The sequence below is a fragment of the Anopheles nili genome, chromosome 3 (genome assembly GCF_943737925.1).
Source record: "Anopheles nili chromosome 3, idAnoNiliSN_F5_01, whole genome shotgun sequence".
Lineage (NCBI taxonomy): Eukaryota > Metazoa > Arthropoda > Insecta > Diptera > Culicidae > Anopheles > Anopheles nili.
In genome coordinates, this window is record NC_071292.1 from 45,681,769 (window position 1) to 45,703,398 (window position 21,630).

The window sequence follows — 21,630 nt, forward strand, 5'->3', positions numbered from 1 at the left end:
GGCACGTTTCAGCGGGTTGTGTTTATCGTCGTCGCCGTCGTCGTTGGCGTTGTCAGGTTGATCACCTGCGCGCCGTAGTAACTTCATTCATCGTGTGCGGAAAGAGAAAGGAACACCTGGCGCGCGAGTGAGAGACGAATGCGTGTGTGTGTGACGGTCGTCACTGGGGGGAGAGCTGGAATTGCCGTGTGATCCCGTTTCGCTTTGGATGCCAATTGTGCTGGGTCCAATGCTCCCTCTCGTTCGTAATTAGTATCGATTACAGTGCAGTGAAAGTACGCCTTAGAGCAAAAAATGGGAAGTGGGCGCGCCATTTTCCATTTTCACCCTTAAACACACGCCTCTCGAGACAACGCGCGGTGTGAACGCGTGGTTCATTTGGCGTCAATTGTGCTCGGTGTGTACCACCTGTGTGTGTGTGCCCCCCTCTCCCCCTTTCCACCTGTGTGTATCGGGAAAGATTGCACACGATGAATTGGTGAAGGAAACAGGAGCTCTTTCCTTTTACTCCGGAGTCAGTCCTCCTCTAACGTATCATTCGGGTCACGTTTTTTTGTGTGTTTCGGACATGATTGTAGTGCTGCTCGTGTATGCGGCGTCTCAACCCAACACCCTTCATGTCGCGCACACCCTTGGGTGGAACTGAGGAAAAGTGTTAAAAATGGGTCACGGAATTGGTCCCCGTTCGGTCGAGCGTCATATGCAGCATCATTACTATGCCCCACGATAGCTTGCTGCGATCAGATCGAGAGAGCGAGAGAGAGAGAGCAAGTGTACTCGGAACGAGAGAGAAACGGAGCCGCAAAAGGAAATGTCAAATTTGTAATTTTGCATCGAATTTTCGTACGGAAAAGTGGTCAGAGTAGGCCTTCTTCTTGGTGTGGTGTTAGATTCCCCATTTCCCGGGTGTTTAGTAGGCTCCGGCATTCCGCCACACGCTGATGATGATGACGATAATGACGCGTGTGTGTTCGTGCGTGTGTGTGCAATTTGAGGAAAAATTGTAAGTCCCCTGCACCTCTCCCCACTCTCCAGTGGCGGTAATTCGTGACCAAACGGGCGAAAGTCCCCTCGAAAGTCGCAGTCAATTGTGACCCAAGGCGCACTCCGTGATGGCGTGATTTAGTGTCGTGTGTCGTGGGTGTGTGCGTATGCGCGTCTTTTACGTGGGAAAGCAGGACGAAACGCAGGAAAAATCATGTTCAGCTGCCTGTGGCAGTTATGGGATTGGTAAGCACGGCGAGGGCTGCAGCCTTCCTTTAATTGATGATTGGGTGTGAACGGTCATTTAGCGTGTAATCATTCCGTCCCATCATTACCCAGCATCATTTCACTTCACTTGTGTTCACAAACACCACCACTTCACGGCAGCAGGTTCGTGTTGTTGATCCACACTGATTTATGGTTGCCTTTTTCGCAGGATTGATCCGCCCACGTTCACAACGATGGAGAGCAAGAAGCTGCAGCAGTTGCAGCAGGCGAATTCACATCTAGCACCGATGCCGCAGATGAAGGGACCCCAGCAGCAGCAGCAGCAGCAAGGACCCGGTGGCTATCATCAACATCCTCCACCGGGTGGTTACGATTACGGTGCAACCGGGACGGCAGTGAACCGATCGGGTATGTTTCCTTCGAACATTGGCCCTTCGGCTCAGTACCAGAACTATGGGCCACACAACCCACATCCGTCGTCCTCGATGCGGTCACCGTACTCGACCGGGAGCCCGAAGTCATCGCTTAGCACGAACAGTGGCGCCCTCTATGGTGCCACCGATGGTGGGGACCTTTCGTCGACGAGCGGTGGCCAATCGCACCATTTACATCCGGGTTCGTTGGTACATCAGCAACAGCAATACCGCAGCAACACGCTCGGTGGCAGTGGGTACTCGTACGAGCAACAGCAGCAACAACACCAGCAACTTTACCGAGTCAGCTCACCCTCGAGCGGAAGTGGAGGAGAACGTGAGCGGTTGTATCAAACGGCACCGTTAGTACGCACTGGGGGAGGTCCTGGGGGAAGTGGTGTTGGGACGCCCCATTCCGTCACCAGCGGGCTTAGCTCGGTTCAGAACGCACCGATGTCTAAGCTGGAGCTGCAGTTCCAGCAACTGCAACGGGAGAAAATTCAGCAACAGATTAAAACGGCCACCGAAGCCATCGCACATCAGCAGCAAACGTTTGCGCTTCGGCAGCAGCTCAATCCACCGGTGCCGAATTATCACCTGAAGCAGAACCTGCTGCAGAATCTGTCCCAGCAGCACCAGCAGCAAATTCAGCAACAGCAGCAACATCAACAGCAGCAGCAGCAGCAGCAGCAGCAGCAACAACAAACGCAGCTGCAGGTTCACAAACACCCGCAATATCCCAATGCCCAGCAGCAGCAACAGCAACAGAAACAACATCTTAAACAGCAACAACAACAGATGCAGCACGTAATGAAGCAACAACAGCAGCATCAACAGCAACAACAGCAACAACAACGTTATACGGCGTCTGGACCACAGAATCGGAACGTTCCACCTTCTAGCTTAAACCTGTTGAACCACTGCCAACCTGCGGGGAATGAAACGGACAAAATAATGCGTTCGCACGTGCCATCCTACCACGGAACAGCGGATTCCAGCCATCCACCGCTCGGAAGCGCCACCACAGGTACATACGGTATGGAAGACGAATCCTTATACCAGCAAAAGGGCGTCGGTGCCGGTTACCATCAACCAGGTGGCATGGGTTCGCCACCTCAATCGCAGCAACTCGGCGGTGGTAACAACGAAATCATTATCCAGCAAAACATTCCCGGTCAGGTTGTGAATCAAGCCTGCCAGACGCAGATTAGCTCGATGGTGTTGGCCAGCGGTGGCGGCGGCCAGCAGGTGAAATCGTCCCCTTCGGACACGCTTTCGAGCCCTTCGCATGATTCGAGCGAACGTAAACGTGGTGGTGGTGGAGGGAGTAGCAACGGTGGTAGCCAACAACACACCCTCAAGTCTCCGGTAACCAAACGGCCAGCTAATGCCCCGGTGGCACTGTCCGGATGGTTGTACAAGCAGGGTTCGGATGGGTTGAAGGTTTGGCGTCGACGTTGGTTCGTCCTTTCTGAGTACGTGCTGTACTACTACAAGAGCCAGGAGGAAGAGAAGCTGCTTGGGACGGTGTTGTTGCCATCGTACAAGGTGTCCGCTTGCTTCCCGGAGGACAAGATATACCGGAAGTTTGCGTTCAAGTGCGAGCACGCCAACATGCGCACGTTCGTCTTTGCAGCAGAGAGTGGCGAATCGATGAGTCAGTGGGTGCGAGCTCTCACACTGGCCACGATGATGATCCAGCAGGGTGGACCCGAACACGAAGCATTCGCCAATCATCAACTGCTGCAGCAGTACAGCAACAACCAGATCGGGAAAGGTGCCGGTGGTGAGTTGCTGTCGAGTGATTCGAGCGGAACCGGAGGACCTCAATCGCAGGGCTCGAACGACACGATGAAGCTTATCCAGCATGCGACTGGGAATGCAAGTAGCAGTAGTAGTGGTGGAGGAGCTGCTGCAGGACTCAACGATAGTGCTGCGTCCTTGCCGCAACCTCTGTACGCGAATGCACCACCAAAACCGAGACGGGTGAATGATGCCGGCTATTCGTCACCAAGTCCTGAACATACGATCCTGCACGATCGGTACGAGCAGATGGTACAGCACCAGCAGATGATGCCATCGGCTGGGTTGTTCCCGGGTGTTGCTGCGGGTCAACAACCGGTGTTGCCCAACAACCGTACACCTTCGGTGTTGACGGCGAACGCGATCTACGGCGATCCGAAGCGGATCGAGCGTGATCTGTACATTCAGAAGCTCATCGAACAGCAGCAGCAGTTGAATGCCAGCAAACAGCAACAACAGCAGCAGCAACAACAACAACAGCAGGCCATGCAACAATCTCCCCTACATAGTGGTCAGGTGCCACGGGGTGTCAGTACGAATCCTTTCCTCTATCCAAACAACGATCGTCGTACACCGGACACATACGGACCCCCGAACGCCGTCATCGATCCGAAGCATATGTCCGACTATGAGGACATCTATAACCTAACAATGTTGTCCAAATCGCTCCCATCGAACGCTACCGGTGCGATGGAGAATGCGATGCTGGCTGGTGGAGAAGCAGAAGGTGGAAATGGGGCAAGCTATAAGCGTCCGGCGAGTCCGTTGCGGTACGGTAGTAATGGTGCGTTCCCGCCCTACATGGCCAATGCGATGTATAATGTCGGTCAGTTCGAGGTAAGTGAGTCGAAGAGGACGGAGATTGGGGGTTTTCTAATTTGCCGTAGATTGGGACCGTGTCGCAGCATGGCGGCTGATTAGTTCTAGTACACTTCAATTCGCCAAGCTGTGCGAAGAGACCGGCTCTAGACAATGGTTGTGAATGGGGTGCTGTTAGTTGGCTTTAATGATCAATGGTTTGATGGATCAGGCAACTGTTTTTTCAGGTATACGTACTTAGTTGGTTGTTACGTATATGCTGCGTATGTAAGACAAGGTGTAGAAAGCAATTTTATTTTTTGGAGAGGAGTAAGAGATTTTAAGATTTTGTGACTACATTTTTAATCTATCGATCTAGGAATTTATCGATTCTAAAAATTTGTTCTAAATGTTTGTCTGCAGACTGTTTTATGTTAAATATCAAACAATATTTGGGCATTGTTTGCAATTGATATGAGCGTCATCAATAATTTATGAAAGCTGGTCCATTGACCATGCATAATGCCAGTACATTCAAGTTACACAACCTTTTATTTATGAATGTATTTAAACTGATTGTTTTAAATCATTCATTACGATTTTTAATTCGAAGGTTGCGCTGTAATTCGTTTTATAACAAACTGCTTTTGAGTAAGCGAAGCAGACATTTTTTGTTTAATTTTTTTTTCTCAATGGTGGTTAAAAAAACAGCAAGATACTTAAATTTCATCGTATAGATGGGACATAAATGACGTCATATATCCTAATGATACGTGTCGATAAAAAATGCAATACATTTCATCCCCATCTTTGCCCAGAATGCATCGGCTTCAGCTGCCGGAACTCCATTGCAGCAACACATACAGATGCGAGCTCGACCTGTCCCGCCGAGTATTCCAAGACCCCATTCGGCGGACTTTTTGGACTACGAAACGCGCCATCCGATGAATCCGGCAGCCAGTGGCACAAACGATGAGCCCAGTCCGGTACATCGTACTCCACGTCCAAAATCTAGCCTGGACATCAATCGCACTCCCGATCACTACTACTACTCGGAAGCCAGCTATGCGGAAAAAATGCGCCTCCAAAGCGCATCGTACTTGCAACGGGCGACCAACTCGGGAACTGGTACATCCCGCAAGCAGCGATCCGATGAAATGCAAGGTAAAGCAATAGATTTACACTCTACCGAATCCAGGTCAGAAACTCACTCTCGTTTTCGTTTTCCATTTCGTCACAGGATTGTTCACTGGCGGATCGATGCCTCGGGACGGGCTTTACCGAAGTGGTAGTGGTAAATTGGTCTCAAGCCAGCAGCAGCAGCAGCAACAACTGGAAGACTATCCACTTGCCTCACAAAGCATGCCCCGTTCGTCAGTTACCGATCGTTCGATGGGTTCCACTCGGCCTTCCATGCACGCGCTTAAGAAGCATGGAAGCGGATCCACTCAACAGCAGCAACAGGAGCAGTTTGCAAGATCCGCTAGTGCACGATTGCCCCGCAAAGAGGAAGACTCCTCGTTGCGAGATGGCGAACGAAAGCGTGAAGAATCGATGAAGCGACTGCTCGAATGGAAGCAACGCATGTTGCAATCACCGCTGACGAAGAAAATCAGCAGTCAGCATTCGGCCAGCATGGCATCGGCTGAGTCTCTAAATCCGGGTTCGAACGCCAGCATCGGTGGTGATCGACGGCACGAGGAATTGTACGGGTTGAAGCCGGAAAACTCGCTATTACGTAGAGATTACTACGCATCGACGTACGAACGGCAATCGATCGGTGATCTGACAACGGCCGGATCGGCAGGCATGGGAAAACATGGTGGCAGTGCAGTGAACATCGCCCAAACGTCAGCTTACGGAAGTGAGATCAAGCTGAACGGAGATTACAACAGCTACTCGTCGGACGACGAAGGTAGGTTGAACGCATCCCCAGAGCAATCCGATCAAAAACGATGATATCCCACGTACTGACTCACGTAACGGTCTAACCTAGCTCAGCTTTCAGAATCGCACTATATTCTTCTCTTTGGACTCTTTTTTTGTTCTCCGTAATAGAGTATTCTCGTACGTGTTTTGTGAGTTTGTTGCCTACCACGGTAGAATGTCCTCGTTCCCTGCCTTGATGCCTCTAATAATAATGGTTTCCCCCTTCCAACTAAGATCTCATCCTTCGAAGTTAGATCCTGTGCAACGCAGTTAGATCCTACCCAACCAGCAAATTTGGCTTCCCTTTTCCCGTGATTTTCCTTCTGTGTGCATGTGTTGGTAAATTCTGTTCCTATGCCTTCTGTTGCTGATGTTGTGTTGTGGAGTCTGTTGTTTAAAAGCGTGGTAAAGCAAAAAGATAAAATCATATTAACGAATGTAATCAGTTGACTGCTCCAATCTGTCTGTTGCTGCTACTGTTAGGAATGTCTTTCTGATTACACGCATTTTTTTCTGGCTTCAATATTTATGATTCAAAATACAACCAAATTCAATTTCATGTTTATCTGCGGTCAATTGATTACCTTTTCATTTATGTTTTGTTTATGGTTAGTGTGATAGTGTTATGGTTCCACGTATCCTTTAGTATCCCCTTTCCTGTCACCAGGAAAGTACTTTCCCTTTTCTTTACTCTATTCTTTACATTTTTGTTCTCACTTCGACTCCTTCAAAACGTTCTGGATTTGCTTAGAAAAACTGTATGCTTTTATCTAAAGTTGTTTATTTATTTCTCCTGCAAAGTGTAACGTGTATGAGTGACTGTGTTGCTGTACGTGTTCAGTGTGCTGTGAATTTGTTGCATTGCATCTTTAAGAGATCTCGTCTACAGGCATATTAGCTGTATTGCATTTATTACATACATTTCAATCTAACATTGCCAACGGGAGGGTTCAAGCACGATTTCGTGCCTTTTTTTTTGGTTCGTGTAAATGGATTATGTTTTTCCTGGTTGGTGTTTTACAATATATGTACATAACTTACGCGAGACCTTCCTGCCCGCAACGTAAAATCCAAATTGCATTCATAACGGTGTACAACTGAGTGGTATGGAGAAATGTTGTGAAAAGTGTTGTCACTCTATTTGAAGAGCCAAAAGCCCCTCCGTATTGACTTTTAACCGTGTACAGAGCAACTGTTATCGTTAAATCCGTCCTTTTACCCACCCCCCCCCCCCCCTTTCTTTCCATCGGCATTGCGAATATCTACAGTCTGAAAAGCAAATCCTGAATCCTGAGGAACGATGAAAACTTACACTGCATTTCCATGTGGTCTGTACTGTTTCTACTACTGTAATTAGTACTAATATAACCGGTTTCCCTTACTACTTTGATTACTAGTGCCAATAACAGCCCGCGTATACCTGAGATAGCACTCTCAAAGCACCTGATGGAAAGCGATCTGTTGCCTTCGGCTAATAGTTGGTTGGTGACTAGTGCAAATCACATTTTCCCTTGAATGAAGTTACTGTTCCTTAATGTTGTATTAGCCGTCCCTTTTAGTATGCTGGTACTATTCGTTGACGTTAACCAAGGGTTTCGGTAACTAGTCTTTCAAGGGGCTTTTCCTTCTGTCAATTTCACACATCTAAAACGATAACAATTCGGACCGAACCGATGCTACACTGATGGCCAGTACGGTGCCAGTAGCCAGTAATGCAAAGGTGTGGTCCTCCTTTTGGCTTACTGTAAAACTAGTAAAAACAAAAAAAAACACGAAAAAGCAAGTTTCGTTTGTTTGCTGTGCGACTAAAACACGACCAAGAGACAAGCAACTGACAACACTTATCTCATACCATACATTTCTTGTTGTATGTGTGTTTTTATGTATTATATTAGATGGAAGAAATTTTACGCCGGCAGGAAGGTCATCCCCACTCGTTAGAACCGCTTCCACGAAAGAGGTAGCAGAAGCACCATCACCTCCACCACCACCACCACCACCACCACCACCAATACACAATCTAACACAACACAACCACAGCCACGAAATTGCAGAAGTTGGCGCCGTCTCAAACGGCACCGACAATAGGATGCACGCATTAACGCAAACGCAAATCCTCGCAGGTCTCACCACCGGTGGTGACGGTGGCAGTAAGCCCAGAAGTTTCAGGATCCCCCATGAAGGTGGCACGCAGGATCGAAACAGTAAGCAGCAGGGGGAAAAAGGTGCGACCGATAAGCAGCAGACAGAGCATCCGGAGGTTAACAGTAATGAGTACAATGATGGGCAGGAGGAGGAAGAGGACGAGATGTACGAGGATAGCTTAGTGAACCACGCAAGTGCCAGCGCAAGTCCTAACCTGAGCGTGGACGCCAATGTCTATGAGAATAGTTTTATGAAGTTGCCAAACGATCGCAAGATCGCGCTAGGTGATACGGACTCAAGGACTCAAGGAAGTAGGGACGGAAATCAGCTAGAGCCAAGGGACGATCGTGTCGGGGATCTGGGAGGGCAGTTTGGTGTGCGTAATCAACGCGAAAGTATAAACGATCGGCTGAGTAGGACTGGTGGTAACGATAATAGCACAAGGGTGAATGGTAATGGGAGAAACGCTAACAATTTTTCTACCTCGAGTAAATGTTTAACATTGCCGGAAATTGACGCGGCTGGGCCACAACATCCTGTGCCAGCGTACGTGCCGGTTTACAAGCAATCCTTAACTCCATTAAGCATGGCATCGTTGCATCTATCCACCGTAGCGAATGACATGTTCAAAAAATCCCCATCTGATCGAGGAAGTAAAAATGTGCAGCCTTCGAACGGTGGCGTGGATGACTGGGATGATGGAAAATGTATTCCAGACTCCGACCAGGGTACTGTCGGGGATAAATCTGCCGACGATGGGGAGGATATATTTGAGTATACGGACGAGGATCTAGATGAAGCGCTGAAGCATACCGAACAGCAACACCAGGGAGAACAAACCTTTGAGCGAAAAACCAATTCCTCTACGGTAGAAGAAGGAGAGGAAACTTCTTCCACCGCAAGGGTGCTGCTAACGCAAGAGGAGATGGATGAAGAGTTGACGATGCAAATAATGGAAGGACATTACATGCCGATGACGCCGCGAAAGAACGTGATCAGTTCGGCAAGCAGCTGCACGACCCTTTCGCTGTTAAATCGCAACAGTGATGCCACACCAACGCCCCATTCATCTGGCTTGACGGTGACGGGTAAATTGCGGCCATGTGAAAGCTTGACCGCCATGGACATACTGGACTCGATACAGAACAGTAATAAGATGGAGATGTGCAACAGTTACGATGAAAGTACGTACATCGAGATGACGAAGGGCACGCTTGGAAAGAGTGTGTTTGCGGTAGCTGAAGAACCGAGGGGAGGAACGACGTACGAAATGATTATGGTGCCAGAATCTTCCCGGACGTCCGCCGGCATCACTCAGAAGAATCATCAAGCTCGGTTCGGGGAAAATCGTGCCACAAAAATTGATTCGGAACCGCTTTACATGGAGCTTTCCCAACTGCACAGTAATGTGTTGGACAAACGGAAGGATGTTGTCACGCAAGATCAGCGTAGATCCTTCGATGGAGTAGTTGGCAAAAGGATCGAGTCTTTGGACGGAAAGAAACCGTACGGTGCAGAAAGCTCGACAGATCTGCCTTCAGGAGAAAAAACGGGTACGATCGGGCGAATGAAAAACGCCGTCACTGGAAGTTCTGGAGGGGCGGTGAAAAAGAAGAAAAAAGATAAAAATTGGCCGGACATTGTAATGCAATCGAGTAAGAGCGATGACAGTGAGACGGATTCGGATGCCGGCGAGAAAAGCGCCGAGGAAAGCAAACGTAGTAAAAAGAAAAACGTCGGTAAAGAAAAGAAAATGGCAAGCACGGCCACGGCAGAGCTGCAGAGTAAAACTATGGCCCGTTCTCGGTTCAGTCTGTCGGACACGTTCCGGCCAGCGTCTTATTATTTGGGGGCATCATCGGCAAGCGGACTTGCTTCTTCCGGCCATGGTAGCAATGATGGGCGTGGTGTTGGGGCAACCTTTGAGACCCTACTTGATAGTTCGGACAGTGAAATCGTATCACCGCCACCGATACCGATCACATCAATTCCACTCGATGAACCGGACGGTGATGGAAGGTTGCTGTTAGGCGTGGACGGCATTTCAAGGTACGCCGATAGGGAGCGCTTTAGGTCGAGTGAAGCGATCGATTTAATTAAAAACCATCACCAAGCGCAGGATAAAAGACAATCGGTACAGAGCCTTCTCGGCACCGGTACACCGAGTGGCGGTGGTTTGATGAATCTGTCCTACGGTGTTCGCAGAGAAAGTGGCAGCATGTCGTCGAATCGATCGAGCCTTCGCAGTAGCTCACAGGGGTTGTTTAACGTCACGAATGCGGGTCTGGGTAACAACCCCCCAACGCGTGACTCATTAAGTATTCCGGATCGCTGCTACGATGGGGTTTCGAATGCGTCTTCGGAATATGAATTGCTTCTGCGGGATGCCGGAGCTGGTGGTGCACGTTTAGGGAGCTCCGGAATCGTGGGACGTAGGGATGACTCTTCTGCCAGAAGCTCGATCACGTTGTCTGAGACGAGCGGTTCGATCGAATGGCGTACACGCTCGTGTGCGGACGTGTCGATGAGGAATAAGAGAAGACCCATATCCGGAAGCTCTGTGAACTGTCCCATTGAGATGGCACTGGATGGAAGTGTTCCCGGACTTGATGACGGTCAGTTTGAGCGTTACTTGAACAACTTCAGCAGTGATGATGGGCAGCGAGAGAACGATGAATGTAACACGACCGAGTACGAGATGGGTGGAAATGCGTCGAATATTTCCCAGAATGGACATGACAACAGTATCTACTATGAAAACGTAGAGATCATGGGCCCGGGTGGAAACGATTCCACATTACGCCGATCGTCGGTTGGTCCCATTTTAAGTCCTTTAAGGGAGAAAAATTTGTCTCTGCATGACGCCAGATGCCAGTCGGAGTATCTCGGGACGGTGCTTGAGAGAGGAACGCATGGGCTCGACGTAGACGATGCTTCATCGACGATGGATCCTGATCAGAGAAGTTCCTGCACCGTACGCTACGATTACGATCGCACGAACCAATGCAACAGGACTATTACGCCCACGGATGGAGCAGGTTCGCGTTCGATGGGCACTGAACCGGTACACAGTCGCAATAATAGTACGCTGTCTTCGGAGGGTGCACCGTACTACTATTCGGATCTACAGGTCCGACCGCCTGGTGAGAATAGGGATCGATGTACGAGTCATGTTAGGAGCGGTAGTAATTCATCTCAACCACCATCAACTACTCCCGTGGCGGTTGGAGATACGTTGAACAATCAGCGCGATCTCGCAGGTGTTCGCAGACAAACGATGGGTAACATCTTCCACATTCACAATCCGCTGAATACGATCAAGACGGCGAATTTGCTGCTGCACGCATCCGCCACCGAAAAGCATGCCGATATCGATCGCAAAAACATCTACGAATCAGATCGCATTGGGCAGAAGGACGTTAACAAAACGATCGCAGCTTCACTGTCAGCTGCCGGGTTGAGCGATTCAACAGGATCGTTCCCGACAGGAAGATCCTCGTCCTCGTTGTCGGTGAGTGCTTTGAAAGATGGCAACAGCACACTCAACCGACGTTCGACCGGGGCGTTACTTAACCCTCCTCGCCAATATCAAGACAACATCAGTGGATATCAGCTTCCGGTAGCGAATGGAGGCGCAATTGCAGGATGTAGCAGAAGCGGTAACATACTTCCACCACCATCCGGCGAGAGTCACATTTCATCCGGTGATCAGCACTGGGAGGAAGATACCCTGTGGAGGGATAACCTCCGACGTGTGTCTCACATTCACGCCAAATCGATGGACAATCTGGATAATCTCGGTACGATTAGGTCGCCCTCTTCCATGGCCCTGCTGGCTAAAACGATCAACCAACAGCAGCCACTGGATCAACGCGATCATCTCGATGATCCGAGTCAGATGGAATCGATCCTGAAACCCGTCGTGAAAATAAACCGAAAGGACGTGACGTACGTTAACGAAAGTCAGTCGAATTTTCCGGTTGCAAAAGTAGGAATTGGTGAGCAGTTGGCCTCGACTATCTCCGTTACGAAGTCGATGCTACGATCACCGAAAGCTAGTACTTCCCGGGCAGAGACCGTTGCAATCTCCAGAATAACGACAGGACCGCTTCCCAACGAAGATGACAATGATGGTGGTGGAGATGATACCTGCAACAACGGGGACGACGACGACGTATACGTACAACTGGCCAGCAACGTATCGTCCTCCGGGACTGTAGTGCGAGATGGGCGATGGTCATCGTCGAGTGGACGAGAATCGGATGCGGTCTACGAGGTCCTGCGGGACGAGATCAACCGGTACGATATTAATCGTGAAACAATCCGACAGTGGGATCTCATGTCGAGCGGACTCGTGAACAGCAGCACGATCAACAGCGGTCCCGGCAAGTCGGGTGGTAACGGTGACATGTGCAGAAAAGCGTCCTCTGTTGGGATTGTAGCACCGGTTATTATTGCGAACACGAAGGTAGAGGTTGCAAAGCGATGTATCGAAAGTCCGGGAGTTTCCACCAGCAAGGGATTGTACGCATCTAAACAATCGTTTAACTCTGAGCTATTTGGGAAGCCTAGCGATGTGTTTGACACGATTGGCCAGTACGGTGGCAAATACAAAAACGACGTTGGTCAACAGGTTGATTCCTCCGGTGGCAAATATAATAACGATGGTAGCGAATCGGATAGCAACCTCATCATAAAAGATATGAGAGCGGGAGAGAAGACGTAACTGTGGGAGTTGAAAATACAAGAAATCAACCTTTCTATGAGGGAATTGCAATATATTTTGTAAAAATATTAACACCCAAAGTTCAAAACAATGAAAAACATTGTGTAAATACCACTAACATTCCAAAACACGGGCGTAAGATTATTTTCCCATTTTAGCTAATCCACTTTTGTAGCGCAAACAGTCGAACGGATTGTGATGTCTCCTTAAGAAGACTCCATTATACCGTTGCGTTGTGTTTAGTCACACACACAGTTTTCCAACTTCCCTTGGTTCTAGCGTTGTTTTTTCGTCGATCAGGTGACAACATTCCATTTGTACTAAGCTCGCTAATAATTTGAGTTTAGCTCGGACTACCATGTACAGCAAATGTTTATAAGGAAAGGGATCTTTTGACGAGATTTTAGGGCACTCAGATAGGCAAAGTTGGCAATTGGTACCAAATACGAGGATTGTAAGATTTATAACGCATTGCAGGTATTTGTGTGACGGTTATTAATGATACAATTGTAGCAATAAAAAAATATCAAAAATTATAATATCTGTACATATATATATAAATACAATCGTGTGAGTATAATTTTGAGGAGTGTGTTAAAGTACGCCTTTGTAAGATGTTTTCATGTACAAATAGTGTAAGAAGAGGGCCTGGGGAGCATGAGCATATGTTTTAGAATGTGTAATTATGTGTGCAATGTTCGTTGCAGTGAGTTTGATTGGATCCCACTGTAGAAGAGAGTACCAGAAATCGATTAAAAATTTCCCTTTTGTTCGGTTTTCGTATTGCTTTCATATTTCAGCCTCGATATCGGTGAGAAACGTGTTCAACCTTCCAAAGGTAGCGCTGACCGTTAAACCGGACCCGTCCGATCCGAGCTATCTGTTGCAAGGCAAAGGACCAGTAGCAGCTCATTACTACGACGGTATGATGCTTGGAAGCGGTGAATACTACGCTGGTGAAAAGTACATTCGACCGGACATAAGCTTCGAATCGACCCACGATCTGTACACGCAAGCCCAGCTGCAGCGAACACAGGAGCTGAATTTGCAGCAACACTATCAGCTGCAGAACATCGATCGAAGCCTCGCGAATATGCAGGATCAGCAGCATCAGGAAGTGTCACCACAATCGCCGTTAGTCTGCGCACGGGAACTGGATGCCGGAAAATGGCCGAACACTCCGACGAGATCGGCAGGTGGCGAAGCGATGATGTACATGAATGGTCGCCACAAAAGTGAATCTTCCAGTGAGAGATTGGACATGAAGGTATGCATTTTTTATGCCAGTAGGCAAACATATATAAGCCATAATGATTATGTGTTCACAGCATGATGCAGATCGGGTGATGATTTACGTCTGCATTGGATAGGGTTATGTGTGCTTTCAATATGTTAATCTTTTTTGATGAAATTCAATCTAAGAAACTATGGATTCTGATTCGCTTTCACACAAATCGATTTGAAAATTGATCACTTAGTGATCTTGAATTTTCTCTTGTTTCATTCAACAGATGTGTTTGTTGTAGAATAAAAAAATAACGCTGTATTGTTCAAACATCATTTTTGTGGATGGTAATTGAGCAAGACTATGCGAAATCATCCTTATATTTTTTACTATAATAATATTTCATTCCATCCAAACGATGGATATTTTTACTCTTTTCTTTTATTTATCCATTGGCAGTAATGGATGGTGGAATTATTAGCTCCACAGTCAAGAAATGTTGATCACAACTGACGAACGATCATTATTTCACCACTGATGAGCGATGTTTTAAATCTTCGTTTTACACATTTTTCGCAGCCCTTGGATGTGTCTGCCGGCGACTTACTGAATCGGACGCATGAAGAGTTAATTCTACTCTTGATTCAATTGCGAAGACAAAACAGCCAAACGGCCCGATCGATAGAACAATGCTGCACGAATATTCACGAGCTACAGGTTCATAGCTTATATCTTTGTTTTATACTTTTTTCTATCGGGTTCTAATACACTTTTGGTTCACTGTTTACATTAGTTAACATTTATTTTGTATGTTTTTTTTTATTTTCACGGTTTTCATTTTATTATTTGTTTTGCACCTAATTCTAACATTAGCTCTATTTTCTTGTTTTTTGGTCGGTATTTACGAGGTGTTGGTGCTTTATTGGATTTGTATTACATTTTAATTTTAAGAAATCGAAATACGCAAAAGGTGTGGCATACGTGACTAATTCCAACAGGTTAATGGGACATGTTGAGCCTGGTCAATATGATGTTGCTTAAACTAATCCTGGGAAATTAAAAAAAAACGTTCCCATAGACACTTTAAACCTAAGGTGGATGACGTGTTTGTTGTTATAGGTTTTATTTCTCTAATTCAATGCCGGGTTTATACGTTGTTTAGTATTAACAGTTGATTGTCCTTTTTATAGAATCTTGTCCGCACCGCTGAAGGAGATCGAAAAGCGGAAAGTTTGGCAAGATTGGACGTACTGAAGCACCAGCTCACCGAGCTGGAAAAGCAGTACGAGAAGGAAAAACCCTTAATCAATTTGGTAGACAACATGGTCAAGCTGGGTAGCCTATACCGTGGACCAGTCGGTGGCAAAAAGCAGCTGCAAGCACCAGAATCCGCGACGTTGGACCGTTTGGAATTCAACCAGCGCATGCAAGAACGGCGCCTGTTGCAAGAAGAACAGCGCCAATGGGACCGAACCAGTCCGAATCACGTCGAGCTTCAGGTAAGCTTGGCTCTGATTGAACAACGATTGTTTTCCCAGCATGTACTTACCTACGTTTGTGTTTGTTTCTATTAATCCTTGATCCAGTCGAAGGTACAACAGCTGTATCAGATTGATAAGTTAATGCAGGAGGAATCAGGCACGCTACAGGCATTGCAGAGGGATAAAGAGAATTTGGAAAAGGCGTTAGCCACCTTAAAGACGCGAGTTCTCAACAGAGAAGGAGGAAGCATGCCGATGGCCATGGACACCGCCAGACAGCAGCAGCACACGCTAGAAAGGGAGTTAACGAGAGTACATCAGCTTTTGGCCGCCAATTCGAAGGTATGATAGCATAAGCTAAGTAACGAATATGTTAATATCTCCAATATTCACTAATGAATCCGTAATAACGTAACCTTATATCTGCTTCCCCTATACAGAAACTGGAGAAAACCGTTTCTACGAATGCACGCTTAGAACAGGAGCTTCTGGTGCTACGGCAGAAACTGCAAGCCACACGCGAACATCGCTCGATGCATTCCGTGTTTGATTCTGCTTCCACGATGGACAACCAGTACATGCCGGGTTCGGTAACTGCCGTACTGGAGTCGGAATTAAAACGCGCCAAGCTGCTCGTCGGCGATATGCAGCGTCAACGGCAAGAACTCGGCCAAGCCGTGCGTCAGCTCACATCGTACAATCCGGGTGATGCCGGTGGCGGACAGATGATGGATCGCCACCAAGCAGACGATCAGCATCAAGAACGCGGCCAGCAAGCGGAACAGCAAACAGGTAGCTCGAAACATAAGCGCAGCTTTTCATCTTCCTGGGTGGAAACGGATCTTGATTCCCTGGCAGGCAAGGAGTCGTCCGCTTCGTCATCCATCAACCACCGTGCGCTTTCCTCGTCGGCATCGAGCGTCCTCACGATCGACGATGAAATGCAATCGCTCTTTCTTCCGAGCAGCCGCACCAAAGAGTCCTTCGAGGACGCGGAATCCATGGACGAGCTGTACTCGACCGGAGGGTCCTCGTACAACTACGGTGCTGCTAGCGCGTTAACCGCCGCAGTAGATAAGCAGGAAATTAAAACTGTGCGTATTGTAAAGCGCGAATCGGAACGGCGCATGCGGGATAAGGAGAAAAATGATCGCAACCTGGCGCTCAGTCTAGATCAGGTGCTTGAGGAGGAGGCCCAACTGATGGAGGACTACCAACGGGCCAAATCGCTTCCGAGAGGATACGAAACACACGAGCTGTTCGTGCAGGGTCACGATCCTGCCGGTGGTATTATTGGTGGTTCAGCAGGATCGATGAACAGCACCCGGTTGATGAACGATTACTACAACAGTGTGGTAGCATCCGCAAATGGCAACAGTTACCCGGTGTCACTGATCGACCGTCAAGCTGATCTATACACGGGTCACTTCGAGACGGGATTGCAATCGCAGTACCTTACCAACGGTGTCAACGGTGCTGCTCTGAACAGAGCCTCTGGAATGAGTAACTCTTACCAACCACAGAACACCTACCTAAGCGGCAGTACTACCGGGTTGTCGAGTGCTTCAATGGGTGGCTTAAAACGGAAAACAGAATCCATACAAAGCCTCACCAACGCGGGTGCGGAACATGATCCGGTGTTCCAGAGCGAAGCCGCCAAACAAATCATCAATGAAATGGCTACCGGATCGAGTATGGTCCCAGGTGAAAATAGTGGCGAATCTTCGGGAAGCGGTGGGGAAACCAAAACGTCCTCTTCCATGGATGAACAGCAGTACCAGCAGCAGCAGCAGCAGCATCAGCAACAACAACAGCAACAGCAACGACAACAGGCCCAGCAAAATCGACAGCGCAGGGCTGTCCCTAAGGATAAACGTCGACACCATACGGCTCCGCATCACGTGAACGCAAAGTCCATTGAGCTGATGCACAGTGAGAATGATATGAACAAAAATGTACGTATGATAATAGCATGTTAGAATCAGATTTGATTTGGTCACAATCGGAATGGAAACACAGTTTCTAACGCTCTACTATTTTTCTATCTTTTTTTCCAGAACGTCAACTGGAGAGCTCGTGATGACGTTGATCTTGAGGTAACGATACGACCACGATCGAACGCTCCGGACGTCGTGCGGTCGGCGTTGGGCCCGCGGGAAAAAATATCCGAGCACACTATTGATAAGTTGCTGGCGGCCCCGAGCAAGATCCTCATTCCGGAACGGTACGTGCCGGAACAAACGCCCGAGCTGTCGCCGGAGGAAAAACGTCGACGCCAGGAAAAGGTCGAAGCCATCAAAAAGATGCTCTCTGATACGCCAATAGGCGGAGGTGCTGGCAACAACGTATGTCGAGGGTTTTACATAAGCCTTTTTGTTAGGGAAATAAAAGATACCAATGGGTAATGTCGTTCTTTTAGGAAACCGGACCAAATCCAGTGCCGAGCGCGGAGAAGAAGCAGCGGGAGCATCTCATTCAACTTAACCAAATCCTTGCACAGCAAGTGATGCAAATGAGCAAAATTGTCGCAGGTGAGTGATATCGACACCGAGGTTTGTCATCTTTGGAGTGAAGATAAATCGTGGGATAGCATCAATCTTTCGTATAATTTATCGTTGTGCGTTGTATCAATAGCGTTCGTAAAATAGTGCACATATTATACGTACTTCAACATGTAAAAGAAACATGTAGAGTTTAGTTGTTAGTGTTAGCATTTTGCATCTCATTAGAATTGAATAATCTTATAAAAACGCTACTGCTTTTACTGTTGTTATTCTTTTCTTCTTATGTGCTAAACAGAGTGAGCTGCATTACATTATATATTTTTCATGTATTTTTGTACGTTTTTAGATGTTAATCTTATTTTTCAAACAATTTTGATATGATTGTTATATGAAACGAATATTCTTGTCATTTCATGTATGTTGTGTTATTTGTTTGAGTTGTTCGCTGTTTTATTCTATTGTTATCATCTTTTTTTCAGTTTATTTTCAACTTTCATCTGAAACTTATCGATTACTGTTAGCGTAGTTATTTAGGAACAACTTAATTATAGTGCAACCAAAATTAGTCGTACTTAATTTTACTCTTATTATTTTATGCATCGTTCATTATGTGTTTTTTTTATTATTATTATCTTTTTTATATTCTTTTTCATATCAGGCAACCCAAATCATCATTCAGCCACTAATGCACAGAAGTAGTTAGTGCTGCTTGCGCGTTTGCATTTTACGTTGAATGAAACAACCATATATGTGTGTTTGTGTGTATGATAGAAAGCAAATGTGAGCTCGCAACACGTTACCAAACGATCTACACACCATCATTTATCACACACACAATGGATGACTCTCGCTCTCACTATTCTCTCATCACTGTATTCTGTTTCGTAAAGTGTATGCACCGACCGTGTTAATGTTGTGTTGCAACAGCTACTTTGATGGCTCAGTTCATTGGAGATCGCCCTCATTTTTTCCTATTCTTTTTACCTTCTCTCTAACGCTCTATCTCCCTCATAACAAACTTGATCAAAAACACTTTTAATTCATTTCCTGCCACAAAACAACCATCATTTGCGTTTGTGTTCGACAAAAAAAATTCTAACACCACACCACCACTCACGCAGAGGACAAACCACCGGCTAGCTATGCTCCGAACGACGTGCAAAAAGGTTTGTATTGATTTTGAAATCACAAGATGAAAATCGACACAGAGAGAAACTCTAAGCTAATCTAGTAACATGTTGAATGCACAAACGAATCCGCGTGCCATCACGAAAAGTAGTTACACTATCTCGTCATGAAAATGTAATGTTCTCTGCGGTCGTACTGTTGTGAGACTTACGGAAGATGAACATAATTCTGAACATCAAAGACACGAAAAATAAGGAAACATATTCAATCATACACTGGCGCTTATACGATCATACTCGCATAATTCCATACGATGTCTTTGCTAAAGTATGCAAAAAAAAATGTGTGTTTAAAATTTAACGACAACAAAAAATTAAAAAGATATTTTGCATGTCAATTGTTGCGAATGTATTTATCTCTTTATCTCTCGTATGGCCATTATTCGCATTGCATGCACGTACATTTTTATCGTATAAGTTCGAAAAGAGATCCCCATTAAAGACTAATCTACTTTATATATTCGTTTTTCTGTGTTGTTCTGTGTAACTTGCGAATTTGCAAACACAGAAAACTCATCCGCAGTGCTTCCATCGAAGATAAAGCGAAAGTGTAACGCACAGTTGAGCGCTAGCACATCGGGCAGCAAAGCAAACGACGAAAAGGACCACTACGAGTCGGATCTGGAGGACTACGATACGGATTCACCGGCGGAACCGCTTCCACTATACCAGCAGCGTGAGAATTACTTCACCTAAGTAAAAGTGACGCAGACGGTGAAAGATAAGGGAAAAGAATGACGCCATCTACAGAAAAGCAGTACAGAATCTCGATGAAAGCTCGAAAAAGGGTGCGCAAAACTGTTTGACTTCCGTCCGTGTCTTATATAACTAGATGAGCCTGAGTAGGAACCACACTTAGGGGTGTTGATTCCGCCAACCAACTAGAGCTAGCAGCGAGACGTCGAAGATAAGAGCAGAATTGTAAGGGAATCACAAACTCTGTGAATTGATAGTATCGGTTCTTCCACACCATCATCATCATCATCATCATACATCACAAACTAGCAAGGACGCTGCAAGGAAGCTCATTGCTTAGATAGGAAAACAAATGGAATGGAACACTCAACTGCCAATGGGGCTGCAATTTAAAGCCCAAGGCTTCGTTCTTGTTTGCTGCCACAACCGGAGCATTGTTCGTCGATGCATTTTTTTAGCGCTTTCCACATCGCATGTAGGAATTTAATGTGTTAAGATATTCTCCTTGGGAAGCGCTCACATCATTCGTACGATTCCTATAAAGGATGTGCCGTTACCGTGTGTAACGTATCTTGCATCACACATTAGGTGGGATGGTAATGTTAAATAGAACATTTCATTCCACCTATAAACATCTCCCAGTGCATTTAACGTAAGCAACTTCTACGATATTTGTTTCGCTCATGTTCAATGAGAGTGTATCCCAAGGATTCAATTATGGCCATTAATACACGAGCATTACGCGTGGGGGCAATCATTCGCACGACGGTTAAGGTGGTAGAACTAGGTGCGAACGCAGTATTCATAGGTTTCCTATCTAAACAAGAGAACACAAAGACTTCTGAAGCGAAAGGGTAGCGAATACTTGAGCATATTTAAGCAAACTGAAACGAACGTATTGAAACGTTTAGCATCTTTCGTTTAGCAGCGTACCATTTTTTCCCTCTTCGATGTGATGATGAGAGCTAGTTTAGCACTTCTTTTTTCAATGATGTCAACGAATTTGACGAATAGAAGGGGATGACGCACTGGACAAACATGCGTCTTGTTTGCTGATATTGTAAAGAGAACATTCAACCTGATCAACCAATTATAACGTAACGCTAGCATACGATTTTACCTGGCTGCGGCTGCGAATTATATATACATACCTTTAACGACAGAGCCTATCATATGAACGGTGTATAAGTTTAAGCTAGCAAATACGCAACACTAGAAACAAACCCCCTTGTACCCTGACTCGCGACGAGATATTGAGCTTTTATTGGTAGCGCTGTTCATCGGCAGGCTTAGAAGGCACTAACGCGCGTTAAGACTAGAATTACCTAATTTAACACCATCAGAACATCATATCAACATCATCGGCATTCACGCTCCTTCTCGATCGACTAGGTCGAGTAGGAGGAAGTCGACGTTCATCCATATCATAGATCATACACGCGCCCACACATTTTAACTGCACATTGCGACTGGGTTTTCGGAAGATGAAACCAACCAGGGCTTTAAATCCA

The 21,630-nt window shown here is 46.6% G+C and overlaps 1 protein-coding gene across 1 annotated transcript; it reads left to right on the forward strand.

Annotated features, from left to right (window-relative positions):
* Positions 1-1,198: 1,198 nt before the first annotated feature.
* LOC128724434 (uncharacterized) lies at positions 1,199-20,119 on the forward strand. The gene is made up of 12 exons (XM_053818159.1): positions 1,199-1,230; positions 1,421-4,265; positions 5,045-5,390; positions 5,467-6,141; positions 8,051-12,967; positions 13,827-14,293; positions 15,442-15,750; positions 15,838-16,074; positions 16,173-17,429; positions 17,790-18,077; positions 18,152-18,263; positions 19,932-20,119. Exons 1-12 carry the CDS (start codon positions 1,199-1,201, stop codon positions 20,117-20,119), a joined length of 11,673 nt encoding a protein of 3,890 aa, XP_053674134.1.
* Positions 20,120-21,630: the final 1,511 nt, after the last annotated feature.

Coding starts and splice junctions, on each gene's coding strand:
- LOC128724434 (XM_053818159.1), top strand. CDS start 1,199: ATGTTCAGCTGCCTGTGGCAGTTATGGGATTG. Junction 15,751..15,837: donor CGAATCACGTCGAGCTTCAG/GTAAGCTTGGCT, acceptor TCCTTGATCCAG/TCGAAGGTACAACAGCTGTA. Junction 18,078..18,151: donor GCGGAGGTGCTGGCAACAAC/GTATGTCGAGGG, acceptor TCGTTCTTTTAG/GAAACCGGACCAAATCCAGT.